The sequence below is a fragment of the Pleurodeles waltl genome, chromosome 3_1 (genome assembly GCF_031143425.1).
Source record: "Pleurodeles waltl isolate 20211129_DDA chromosome 3_1, aPleWal1.hap1.20221129, whole genome shotgun sequence".
In the NCBI taxonomy this organism is placed as follows: Eukaryota; Metazoa; Chordata; class Amphibia; order Caudata; family Salamandridae; genus Pleurodeles; species Pleurodeles waltl.
In genome coordinates, this window is record NC_090440.1 from 608,387,371 (window position 1) to 608,401,093 (window position 13,723).

The 13,723-nt window shown below is 44.0% G+C and overlaps 1 protein-coding gene across 1 annotated transcript in view; it reads left to right on the forward strand.

The window, feature by feature from the left end:
- Window positions 1-13,723, forward strand: part of LOC138284363 (mucin-2-like) — a 1,502,605-nt gene that overhangs the window by 1,413,253 nt on the left and 75,629 nt on the right. Inside the window, exon 41 of the mRNA XM_069223056.1 lies at window positions 3,599-3,707. Within this exon, the coding sequence (XP_069079157.1) occupies window positions 3,599-3,707 (109 nt within the window). The remainder of the gene's footprint in view (window positions 1-3,598; window positions 3,708-13,723) is intronic.

Consider the following 13,723-nt stretch of genomic DNA (forward strand, 5'->3'; position numbering starts at 1 on the left):
AACTCTCCCCTTCCAGCCCCTCTGCTAATTCAGTTACTGGGGCTTCTGTCTGGCTGAGGGTGCAGGAAGTGAGGGTGAGCCTGTGTCCTGTCCAAACTGGTCTCCCTCTTTGAAGACCAGTTTAGCTACCCAGCCCACTTCCTGCCTTTTGCTCTGCAGCTTGCAGATCTACTCCGAACAGATGTCCTTTTGTCTCCATGGAGGGCACTTCACACCACATTAAGACATCTTGGCTCATCCTGGCAGAGGCTGGCCAAGCAGAGAAGGGATGCTGGAAGGCTGGATTTTGGCTCATCAGAAAAGCAAGTTATATAACTTCTTTTCTGTGATAATCATAATGAATCTAACAGTAGCAAGTTGTTGGGTTTATTCTAACTATCATTTTAAGACTTTACACAAAATGTTTAGCTCATTCCTTTCATTAGTTATACTTTAATAAAGTATTCCCATTTTAGCCTATGGAGCTAATGCACTACATTGGGGAATACAAAACTGGCACTTTTCCATCACCGAGGCTTATAAAACATATTTTATAATGTCTCAGCTTATAGTTACAAGGCATCCTACCCCTAAGGCACCTTAGGGGAGACCTTAGGGTTGGCTTATATGTAAAAATAAGGTAGTTTAAAACTCTGGAAGTGCCTTTAGCTCTAAAGTCGAATTTACATTTAAATTACTTTTAAAAGCAGTCTGCAAAGCAGAGGTGCCTTTAATATGACAGCAGGCACCGCAGCAGTGAACACGTAAGTGCATTAAATATACTGGGCCGCTAAACCTACATGCCCTACCATATGCTAGGGACTCACAGGTAGGTTGTCCGTACCAGTTGTAATTATATCTGATTACCATGTACTTTTTATCAACTCTCAGGCCCTGGGTCTGGTTAGCAGAGCCCATGGCACAATCAGAGTCAGAAAACCAACATCTAGTAGTAACGAATGGGTGCAAAAAGTGGGGGGACACTGCAAAAGGACCTGATTTCTCACACTATAGGTATAACTATAACTGCTGAATTTCTATGGTTTTATGTTAGTTAAACGTGCATCTAACTATAACGTGTGTGTGTATATATATATACAGTATATATATGTATATATATATATATATATATATATATATATACAAACCTGCAAAATACTTCTATTTTCGTTGTAATGGCATGCGTGGTAAAGGCATATGTGTGCTAACATTTTGCATGGTAAAGGCACATGTGTTCTAATTGATGCATAGTAAAGGTATTGCGTGGTAACGGCCATGTTGTAAAGGCTTTTTCCCCCCCACCAGTACTGTGGAATTATGAGCTTATCCTATGGAATGGGAAATACCTGTGGTTGTACTGACTGGAATGCCACACATTATTCTCTTTCCCTGGGATTATACCTCCATTTACCCCTGCTCTCAACATTGGTAAATAGGAAAGAGAGGGGTGTTGTGGGACAGATGGTTGCTGGAGGAGGTAGGGGAGACTGTAGTCTGAAAGCAGGAATATTGTATATTCTCCTGGGCCATGCCTGATGGTCTGGTTAGAGTAGGAACACAGGTCCTGGCTGCCAGTGTCCCCTACTCCAAAGCAGCTTTACTGGACAGGTTACCTTGCCAGTGAAATTAGGTCCGTTTTCCTGCATTTGGTAAATCGGGGGTAGAAACAATAGCCCACTCATATTTGAGAGGAGCAGAATTCCATGCAGGAATTCTGCTTCATTCAACTCAGAATCGGCGCCTAAGTCTGTGTAGAAATGTTCACATACTCAAGTTCAAAAACACAAAAGATGCTCTTCTTATACCGACTATTTAAGTACCCTAAAATGTTATGCTAATACAGTGTAGATAATAAGCTTTCTTGTTCACAGAAACTTTTTCATATAACTTGAATCCAATTATTGATGTATGCATTATTTCTCACTGTACTCCAACACACCTTAATATCCGAGGACAAATAATTCCAAGCTTTACTTCCACATTATATACCTATTACCAAATGTGTCGTAACATCCCTACAACACTTCCCACGTCATTGACATTCACCCTTTGATCTTTTAAACTGGAAATACCAAAATAAATTTCCTTTAAACTCTTTTAAGATGTATTTTAAATCAATCACGGCCTTCAACACAGGCTTATTTAAGTTTCCTGTTATAAAAAACATAAAACAGTTTTGATTTGCTTTCACTTTTCTGTATTATGTGCTTTAAGTATTTGTGTTAAAATGTTGGGAGTTCTCAGTATAGTCACATTATGCAGCTTTCCTAAACAGAGCACGAGACATTCGGATGTAAAAAAATAATGGTGGTTATCTGATGTATTGTAATCTGTTTTTGCTGTTATTAACTGAGCCAGTGGAAGTCACGTTTATCTCCACCAGCCAAGCTTTAAAGTAAACAATCATGAAAAGAATTAAAAAAAATACTTAAGCTGCGAAAGCAACCATTATACCTCCACCACAATCAGGCAGTCTTCTTACTAAAACCCCTTCGAAAAAATGCAATATTATTACAAATGACAAACAACATACCCTTGACATCCCTTGATGCAAGTGCAACCTTAAAGAAAGTTAAATGTTAAACAAATATTAGTGTGAATAAAGGAATAATTAATTTGGATAAAACAATTAAGGTTTGACTTACTAAGGTTTTTCTCTGGTTTTAATCAGACTCTGGATATTGGAAATCGAGGGCAGTCTTGATTTAGTAACGGTTTTGAGAAGACCTTGGACGGTGATTTGATTACGTCATTCTTAAGACTCTCCTTCCTGGTATATTATGTTTCCTGACATAAGTTTCAAGGCTTTCTAAGATCAGGAATAACATTAGGTAAACCAGGCCATTAGAATGTGCCTGAAAAGAGTTTTAAACTGTAAGAGTACCAGAAAAGAAATTCACGTTGTTAAACTCAAAAAATGTGTTATAGGAAATTGTAAGTAAAAACTAAATAGTGATCAAAATCATTGATTTGTTATAAGGGTGAGCCTGGGTAATGCTATTGTTGAGGTTGTGAAGTGTCAGGAAAGCACTCTTTCATAAACAATAGTTTTAGGTTAATGGAGTGCTACACAAATTATCCAGAAGGTAAAATATCTCCTATACCTATTTGTTTAACCATCGAAAACAAGTTTCAGCTTGGATAAGTGGAGGCACAGAGACAGGAACGTACAATCAGCGCTGCACAGTTTGCAGTCTGTGGAGGGGCAGCTTGTCTCATCTCTAGGGCACAGGTTAGTTGGCTGAGTTGTGTGAGAGTTCCTCAGGTTTTAAGAATTCCATAAAAATCTTCTAGTTCTAACTCTGAGCCCCCAACTACTTTTAACATTTTTTGTAATCTTGCCATGGGTTGTTGCGGGGCTCTTAGAAGGGGTGCATTGAAGAACGTAAGACAACATAGTATACAGTGAGATTGTTCCATGGATAACTAGGTGTTCTTCTGCCTGCTTATTCCCACGAACTCTTCACCAGGAAGACTGTGGTATCAAACTTGCAGCAGAGTTTTGTTCTCCCTGTACGTTGATGCCTTCAACCTTTAGTGCAGATAGGCCAGGAGTGGGTTGTTAAATTTGACCTGTTTTATAACTAATCATTTCACATATCTCTTTCTTTTTCCAAAGATCAAGCCCTATGCAAGCTCAAAACTAAAATAATAACCTTCGACAACTACACCGCCGACAGTATTGTGGCGATAGGATATTGTGAATTACAAACGAACACGGACATTGGGTGAGTAGCTGCATGCATGGTCTTAGGTTGGGGAAACGTGCTTCTTACAGCCTGGTTTGGTGTCCATGTTTGGGACTGGGTCATGGGGAAGGTGGAGAGTTACAGCAAGCACCTTGGCAGACTCCCACTGCTTGCATCTTGGAGAGGAGCTAGGGTATTGGCCCTTCTCTCCTGTTCACATTTATTTTTCCTGTCTGGCGTGACAGCTTTAGCTGTCTACCGCAGTGGTTCCCAACCTTTTGACTTCTGTGGACCCCCACTTTATCATAACTGGAGCCCGGGGACCCCCACTGAATCTTTATTGCAATTCGGGGACCCCCCACTGAGTCATTACTGAAAACTGGAGACCTAATCTGTTAATATTATTTAATTTTATAAGCAGTTGCAGACTCCCTGAGGAGGCTTCGGGGACCCCCAGGGGTCCCCGGACCACAGGTTGGGAACCACTGGACTTAGTAAAAATACACAGAGTGTGGTATACGTGAGCCTCCTTCTGCAATTGATTGCTTTAAGCCATCCTGCTTCAGCCATTGTTTTAAGACAATGTCTATTGCATGTTGTATAACCCAAAATAAGTGTTTCTTGGTTTTTGTGCTGCTGTTGATGATGAGCACTGTTTACGTTCTGCAGCTCACTATAGGACATTACTTTTTCTGTTTGGTAAAATAAATGTCTTCCCCAGTGCAGCATTCTTTAGAATACACCATAAACGAAAACAAATGAAAAACATACACCTTTTTAAAAAAAAAACTTTTTGCAAGCTTCATTATTGTGAATGCATGAAAAATAAGCTCTGCCGTGCCAAGCTGGAGAGATGTTTATATTTTTAATATTGCAAGCAAATGCCTTAAAAGGAAAAAAGAAAAAGCCACCTATACATGGGCACCATGTGCTTGCAATAACAACTTCATCTAATAAGAAATCACATGCAATTTTAGTAGTACACTAAGGGTATGGGTCCTTCCTAACAGACGAGTGTAGAACAGGTATAGAAACCCTTTTTAAGGCCTGATTATGAATGGTTCGTTATTTTCCAACCACTGCGTTAACACGTGTTTGAGCAGGGGTCGACATTACTAGTTGAGGGTTTTTTAAGGCATCCGATAATTACTGGATGCGTTAAATACATCAACCTTTGCTAAACCTCGTGGACTTCTGCTAGTTTCAGAGAAAAACATAAATTAAACAGACATTATTCTGCAGGGCAACCTTTCATATAGTGATGAATTAAAAAATCATCTTCTAAGTTGTGCTGGGTACCGGAGAGTATGGTGGGCAGTGGTATGTCCATGAGGACGAGTCATGAGGATACCCCCTCACCTGAAGGGATGTCACTCATCATTGCTAGACACATCTCTAGACCTGTGTCACCATCTCAGGTGACCGGTCTGATAAAAGGGGGGGTTCATTTCTGTTAACATTCTAAAAGTGAGCCCGCGAAGTTACATTCACCAAAGCGGGCTGTGCACATCACACAACAGTGGTGATGGACTTGGTTTACAAGACGCAGGAGAGTAAACAATCCCCAAGAAATCAAGTAGACCTGTGTGTCTAAGCGATTTCTAATAATAACCATTACAACCCGGGAATCTCTTATTCAATACATGTATAACTATTATGCCGAAAAAACTCTACAGCAGGCCAGTGAACCAGCCGAGGAAATACATAGACATATTTGTCAATAAAAATTTTGAAGGCTTGTACCACCTTAATTACGCTCTGCTCCAAGGAAAAGTTCCTAAATTGGTTGGTAGATGGAATTCACTCCCATTATAAATCATGGGTCGGGTAGCATTGATAAATATGTCTATTCTTCTACTTTCTACATTTCTATTTTCTAGCCTCCCCTTCACTCTGTGTACAACTTTTTTATTCAGTGTAAATTCGCTGTTTTTCAAATTTATATTGAGAACTAAGAGACCCAGATTAGCCTTAAATATCATGAGCACACAGAAAGAAATGGGAGACCTGGATCTGTTAAATATTGGGCAATATTATTTTGTAGCTTTTGCAGTTTATAATAATAGTTCCACATACCGACAGCTTGAACATCTATACTGTATATTTGATATCCTGCTAAAGGAAGCACAATATATTCTTTGTGTGTTAAGAATCTCCAAAAACCAAAAACATTTAGGTACGAGATTGTGTTAATGTTGTTTAAAGGAAAAGAGGACCAATCCGATGGAAGCCGGTATGTCTCCAGGACCTGGGGCTTTATGTCAATCGTGAGCCCTTACTCGCACATGAAACAAGGCTTTGAGATGTGGTCACATCTGGGCTTTTCCCTATGAGGGAGAGTGCAGGCAGTACGCATAGTGACGCTACCACGGTACACATATACCCTGGGTATGCTGCCCCTGTTAGTCCCTCTCTCAACATTACGTTCTGTGGGTAATTGTATAAGCTCCTTCATCTGGGGAACTTCCTGACCAAGCCTCATGGCCAATCGTTCTTGCGGCGGACTGGACTTACCATCAGTGGAACACTATGAACTAGCCCTTCACCTCTTTCAGCTCTCCTACATGCTACCCGGAATATGGGACTTGCAGTTATGGGTCCAAAGGGAACGCACGCTATTACAGTGCCACAAAGGTTTAGGCCCGCTCTATGGTGATGGGGGGGCCAACTCTGTGTTCTGTCAAACCGATGGTGCAAGCCATGACGAAATCTTGGCGATGGGCTTACCACCTACTTGATGTAAACCCCAGCCTTCATGAACATGCGTCGCTCTGGGGCAATGCCAGCCTGCGAATCCGTGGTGAGACGCTGGATTGGGAAACCTGGCGTTCAGCAGGCATTACTCACCTGGGCCAGCTCTTAAACAACAGTACCCTTAAGCCCTTTAGAGTGCTACGTGAGGAGCTCGGCCTCATGCCACAACAATCCTGGAGGCATCTCCAGCTTCAACATTGTCTCAGATCATTGCCTGGGAGTGTGCCCTTAGACCCTCCAATCATCCCCCTTGGTTTCTTATCTTAGGGCATGCGGCTTCTGCGACATGATGTCAGGCTCCTATAACCTTCTGAATTGCCAGCTATTTTCCCTGCCTCTTTTAAATAATCTCTGCACTAAATGGCAGACAAGGTTACAGGTGGACTACGATATGGAGGATTGGGTTGATTTATTGGAGGCACGCAACCGTGGAGCAAGGGAGGCTAGGATGAAATACTGCCTTTTTTAAACCCATACACGACTGTCACTAGACACCCATGAAACTGAGGGCAGTGGTATTACTAACCCATGGGAATTGCTGCCATTGCCCACATGCTCATTGTGACCAATTGTACATTTTATGTGACTGTCCCTCCATTTGGCCTTATTGGGATGCGGTGGGGAACACTCTAAGTGAGACCATACTGATTGTGAACCCCTTCTTCCAGCCCCTGATCTTACTACACTATACGTCCGCAGACCCATTTCCTGCACACAGCATTTGCCACAGCCAAGATATGCATATTCTGACACTGGCGTTCCCCCCACACCCCCACCTCATGATGAATGGCTCACAGCAATGTATCAGATGGCCTCTCATGAGCGAATCATCTACAACCTGCAGGATAGGACCAAGGTCTTTCTCCAAACTTGGCCCCCTTCCTCCATGCTGACATGCGCCAGACCTAGGTCCCCCTCCAACCATCTACCCACTCACCTCTTCTTCGTGACTCCTCCGACGGCCATACACAACAGTGTCCACCAACCCCCCTTGTTTATTCTATTCCTATTCTTATCCTTTTTGTGTTCTTATCCTCATTCTTATTTTTATTCTTATTTCTGTTTTATTTTATTTGTCTACATTTTCTTACATCTTCTTTCTCCCCTCCTACCCTCCCTTTCCTAACTAATCCCCCACTCACCTCCCCCTCTCATCAGTTGCTCTTCCATTAAGCTACCTGTGTCGCGTAGGCTTTCAGTATTCTAATGAGACTACTGGATTTGAGCAGCAGAATCGCCTGCGGTGTGGGAGACTGAGTCTTAACCCACTACAGGTGACACCTGTTGCCCCAATCTGGGTTTTGCTCCGGCTAACTAGCAGTGCCTCTTCTCTTCCATGAGCAGGGATGATTGGGCTGCTGAGCGCGTGACACAATTGACTCCTCAGGGAAATCATGATCACTCAGATCTCATCCGTTACTCTCAGTTACATCAGTCTCACGAATACAAGGACAATCAAAGGCAGTATATGTTTCAATAGGGTTTAAATGAAGCAACTGCATCTTAGACAGGATTAAAATTGTGACAAGGAGAGTAAAGCATAGAAATAACACTACCATATTGTCACTAGAGTCAATAGACTAATTCCTTCCTAGGCTATATTAGAGGACACCGTGTTAAGCTCTAGTTCTGCCCTTCAGGTTCCCCTTGGAAGACATCATTCCCCATACCTGAGCAAAGGCCTGAAGTCTGCATAAGCAACTGTAGCGAAGTGTTGAGCAATCAACATACAGTTGTGGTCATCTGGCTGGAATCTCACTCTAACGTGTATGGGACAGGGAAGTGTTTTTATAATAAAACAGCTGATGTTCTGAGAAAATGTCCCTACGTAAGGATGTGTATATTTCTATGAATACCAGAGACAAAATATTACCACGTTTACCGGCAACCTATCTTACTGTAGCCTTGGGAGAAGCACAGAGTGAAAGAAATGTCTTGTTTAAGAACACAGTGCTGGCCTAGGCAAAGAACAGCTAGATAGAGAAAAATAAAACAAGACCGTAAATGCGGCAATTGCTAAAATAATTAACAAAGCTGAATAAAATATATCTATGTTAAAGTGCACAGCAGCAGGCCTAGTGTGGTAAAATAATGTGCATGGAGCTATAACTAAAATGGCTACAAAACACCCTCCCCTTGCTGGTTCAAAGGTGCTTCAAAGCCTAATTTTGTATAAAAGCTGCTAAAATTCTTCCTAAGATATACATAAAAAATGTCAATAATGACAAGTTTAAAAGACACTTGAGCATATATAAAAGGACAATTTAAAATGTTAACTTGTGGCGTAAGAAAAAAGCCGAATTTCAAGAGTCATAGTCATTTTGGGAGTTGCCTATCGAATCCGGGATGATTGAAGACAAGAAATCTTCCACTTCGGCAGGTGGTAAAGTTGGAAATGCATCACCAAGAAGAACCAGGGAGTATTCGTGTTCCATAGCCTGAGCTTCAGCCAAGGCAACATCATTCCGTGGTGTGCCCAATAATGAGTTCAGAGCCGCATCCTCCAGGAAGGGCAACTCATAAGCAGCTTCCCGTATCAAACGCACCCTCAAAGCGCATGTCTGGTAATGAGCCCTCAGCAAGAACATCAACAGATCAGCGTCCAATGAAAGCAAGCGCTGCGTAGAAAGACAAAGCTTCAGTGCATGTTCAAATGAGCACCAGAGGCACCGAAACACGGGCTGCACACAATACAAAATCGGTCTGAATGACAGAGACCAGTCACACTCCAATTGCTAAAGGAGTGCTGCTCCGAACTACTGCATCATGCGTTCACGACACAGCTGCGCTGGTGGGAGCACTTTCATTCCTCCTTGTTGCGTCAGAACAGCCAATTCGCAGAAAAAGTAGCAATAGCACAATGCCATCTATCATAGCCAAAGTTATTGGAAATCCCCCGAAAATACTGGAGAATATTGAGTGGATGGCTGATGGTATTAAACCGAATATAGAGGAGAAGGTGTGAACGAAACCAGAGCCAACAGCCTTAAAGAAATTTGTGATTCCAGTAGTACTGGATGCAATAAATATTCGTCCCACGAGCTCACCAAAGTGTCTCGGAAAGTTGGTACTTAAAAGGGACTGTATCTCTGCTGATGACCATGCCACCTGAAGTGCGTAGGTCTCGTATGCAGATGTGAGCGCCCCATGTTTTTGGAACAATAAAGCCTTGAGTCTGCTCAACTTGTCAAAATTCACTTTCAAAGTAGCAATATGGGGCCGAATGTCAGCTACCTCTCTTTCTCTAGTGGGAGGAAAGAGTTCGTTCTCGCAGCATGTAACAGTCTCAGAGACCGAAACAACATTAACTATTCCGGCTCGCATCCCACAACAGTCTTCACTATTGAGGAGAACATAGCTGCCATTTGAAAGCACGTGGAATGCAGGTCTAATCAAGGGGACTGGAACTCCCTTCAGATAACAAGCCAAGCGTTACATGCCCGTGCAAGGGCAGCTATTTACAAACCATTGAATGGCTGACAGAAGTCTTGCATTCACTACAGCTAAGAAAGACTTCTTTCATGCTACTGAGACATTTGTACGAGAAACGCAGCTCCCACACCTCATGGATGTAACTATCTCCCAGCCTTTCATATCTGCCTACCAGAAAGTGTTTTAAACATGACGTGAATTGAAGTGTTGAAATAGGCAGATTAATGACCCCCGTGTATTAACCATTCAGCAGATGGTATTTCAGCCACAGTAAAAGGCAACTTTTCTAACTTTTCGATGTTCAACATGACATAAGTTCCTTCTTTCTTAGCCAATAGTTGTTGTTAAGTTAAATGTAGAAATATGTCCCTTGTGCTAACGTGTTGCCAGGGAACGCGACCTGCCTTCAGTGTTTGAAGTGTCCAACCGAACTGCATAATGGACCTTATTTGACTCTGTCCATGGTGTAAAGAAGACATATCACTTTGTATTATGTCTTTGTATTATGTCTATTGCAGAAGAGACAATGTTGTTTAATGTGTATATCCAGTCGGACAGGGTATAAATCCCATTATCCACAACAGCTAATGCCTTCTGTAAGTTTTCCTGGTCCATTTGCCTCAACCAGTGTAGGAGGGTGGCCTGGCTTATAGTGGGTACCTGATGGTACTTACACCTTGTGCCAGGTCCAGTTATCCCTTATTAGTAGGTTAGTAGTGTTCTAGCAGCTTAGGCTGATAGAGGTAGCTACAGCAGAGCAGCTTAGGCTGAACTAGGAGACATGCAAAGCTCCTACTATACCACTTATATCATATAGCACTATGTCATAAGAATCCCAATACTCAGTGTTACTAAAAATAAAGGTACTTTATTTTAGTGACAATGTGTCACAAATATCTCAGAGGATATACTCCCTTAGGAGGTAATTAAAATACGCAAAATATACACACAAACCAAAATCAGGTAAGTAAACAGTTAGAAAAATAGTGCAAACACTGTAGAATACAATAGGATGCAATAGGCCTAGGGGCAACACAAACCATATACTCTAAAAGTGGAATGCGAACCACGAAGGGACCCCAGGCCAAGTGTAGTGTGTAGAGGGTCACTGTGAGTGTAAGAAAACACTAAGGGTGTCCAAGATACCCCACCCCAAGACCCTGAAAAGTAGGATTAAAGTTACCCTGCTTCCCCAAAAACACACTAAAGTCGTGATGGGAGATTCTGCACAGGCAACAACTGACTGCAAAGCACTGAAGACGGATTCCTGGACCTGTGGACCTGTAAAAGAAGGGGACCAAGTCCAAGAGTCATGCAAGTGTCCGGGGGAGGGCAGGAGCCCACTAAACCCCGGATGAAGGTACAAAATGGCTGCCTCCGGGTGGAAGAAGCTGATACCCCACCCCAAGACCCTGAAAAGTAGGATTAAAGTTACCCTGCTTCCCCAAAAACACACTAAAGTCGTGATGGGAGATTCTGCACAGACAACAACTGACTGCAAAGCACTGAAGACGGATTCCTGGACCTGAGGACCTTGAAAAGAAGGGGACCAAGTGTCATGCAAGTGTCCGGGGGAGGGCAGGAGCCCACTAAACCCCGGATGAAGGTACAAAATGGCTGCCTCCGGGTGGAAGAAGCTGAAGATTCTGCAACAACAGAAGATGCCAGGAACTTCTCCTTTGCACAAAAGATGTCCCTCGGTGTGCTGGAGGATGCAGAGCTCCACGCAGAAAGACCACAAACAAGCCTTGCTAGTTGCAAAGGTCGCGGTTGAAGAAAATGGGTGCTGCCCGGGCCCAGGAAGGACCAGGAGGTCGCCCCTTGGAGGAGGAGACAGAGGGGGTGCTCAGCAGCACAGAGAGCCCACGCAGAAGCAGGCAGCTCCTGTAGAAGCACTTGAACAGGCATTCAAGAAATCTGAGCACAGCAGTCATCTCAACACTACAAAAGAGGGTCCCACAAAGTCGCTGGTCAACTCAGTGAGTTGAGCAATGCAGGACGGAGTGCTGGCGACCTGGGCTATGCTGTGCACAAAGGATTCCTTGCAAAAATGCACAGAAGCCCTAGCAGCTGCAGACCAAGCAGTACACAGGATTACTGTCTGGTGTGGGGAGGCCAGGACTTACCTCCACCAACTTTGAACAGAAGGACCACTGGACTGTCGGGGTAACTGGGATCCAGCTCCTGTGTTCCAGGGACCATGGTCGTCAGGATGAGGGGGACCCAGAGGACCGGTGATGCAGAAGTTTGGTGCCTGCGTTATCAGGGGGAAGATTCCGTCGACCCACAGGAGATTTCTTCTTGACTTCCAGTGCAGGGTGAAGGCAGACAGCCCTCAGAGCATGCACCATCGGGAAACAGTCAAGAAAGCCAGCAGGATTAGGCGCTACAATGTTGCTGGTAGTAATCTTGCTACTTTGTTGCGGTTTTGCAGGCGTCCTGGAACAGTCAGCGGTCGATCCTTGGCAGAAGTCGAAGAGAGAGATGCAGAGGAACTCTGGTGAGCTCTTGCATTCGTTATCTGAAGAGAAACCCACAGGAGAGACCCTAAATAGCCCTCAGAGTAGGATTGGCCACCTAACTTGGTAAGCACCTATCAGGATGGGTCTCTGACGTCATCTGCTGGCACTGGCCACTCAGAGGCCTCCACTGTGCACTCACACCCCTGCATTCAAGATGGCAGTGGTCTGGGGTGGTGATTGACAGGGGAGTGGTCACTCCCCTTTCCTTTGTCCAGTTACGCGCCCGAGCAGGGGCTGGGGGATCCCTGAACCAGTGTAGACTGGCTTATGCAAGGAGGGCACCATCTGTGCTCTTCAAAGCATTTCCAGAGGCTGGGGGAGGCTACTCCTCCCCAGCCCTTAACACCTATTTCCAAAGGGAGAGGGTGTAACACCCTCTCTCAGAGGAAATTCTTTGTTCAGCCTTCCTGGGACTGGGCTGCCCAGACCCCAGGAGGGCAGAAGCCTGTTTGTGGGTTGGGAGCAGCGGTAGCTGCAGTGAAAACCCCAGAGAGCTAGTTTGGCAGTACCCGGGGTCCATGCTGGAGCCCCGGCGATGCATGGAATCAGCACCCCAATACCAGATTTGGCATGGGGGGACAATTCCATGATCTTAGACTTGTTACAAGGCCACATTCGGAGTTGCCATTGTGAAGCTACATATAGGTATTGACCTATATGTAGTGCACACGTGCAATGGTGTCCCCGCACTCACAAATTCTGGGGAAATTGCCCTGAACAATGTGGGGGCGCCTTGGATAGTGCCAGGGTGCCCTTATACTTAGTAACTTTGCACTTAGCCTTCACTAAGTGAGGGTTAGACATATAGGTGACTTATAAGTTACTTAAGTGCAGTGTAAAATGGCTGTGAAATAACGTGGACGTTATTTCACTCAGGCTGCAGTGGCAGTCCTGTGTAAGCTCCTTATGGGTGGCAAAAGAAATGCTGCAGCCCATAGGGGTCTCCTGGAACCCCAATACCTAGGTACCATATACTAGGGAATTATAAGGGTGTTCCAGTCTGCCAATCAGAATTGGTAAAACATGGTCACTAGCCTGCAGTGACAATTTTAAAAGCAGAGAGAGCATAAGCACTGAGATTCTGGTTAGCAGACTCTCAGTGACACAGTTATAACTGGGGTCCTGGCTAGCAGGATCCCACTGAGACAGGCAAAAACAAACTGACACACAAGTAAAAGTGGGGGTAACATGCCAGGCAAGATGGTACTTTGCTACAACCGGGCAGCAGATTCTTGTTGGGAAAGCTTCCAAATTTCATTCTATACTTCATATAAGAAGCGCTTTCTGCGTTGTTTTCTGGGGCCTAACAGGAAGTCCTGTAAGTCAGTGTTATTAGACAGGACACTG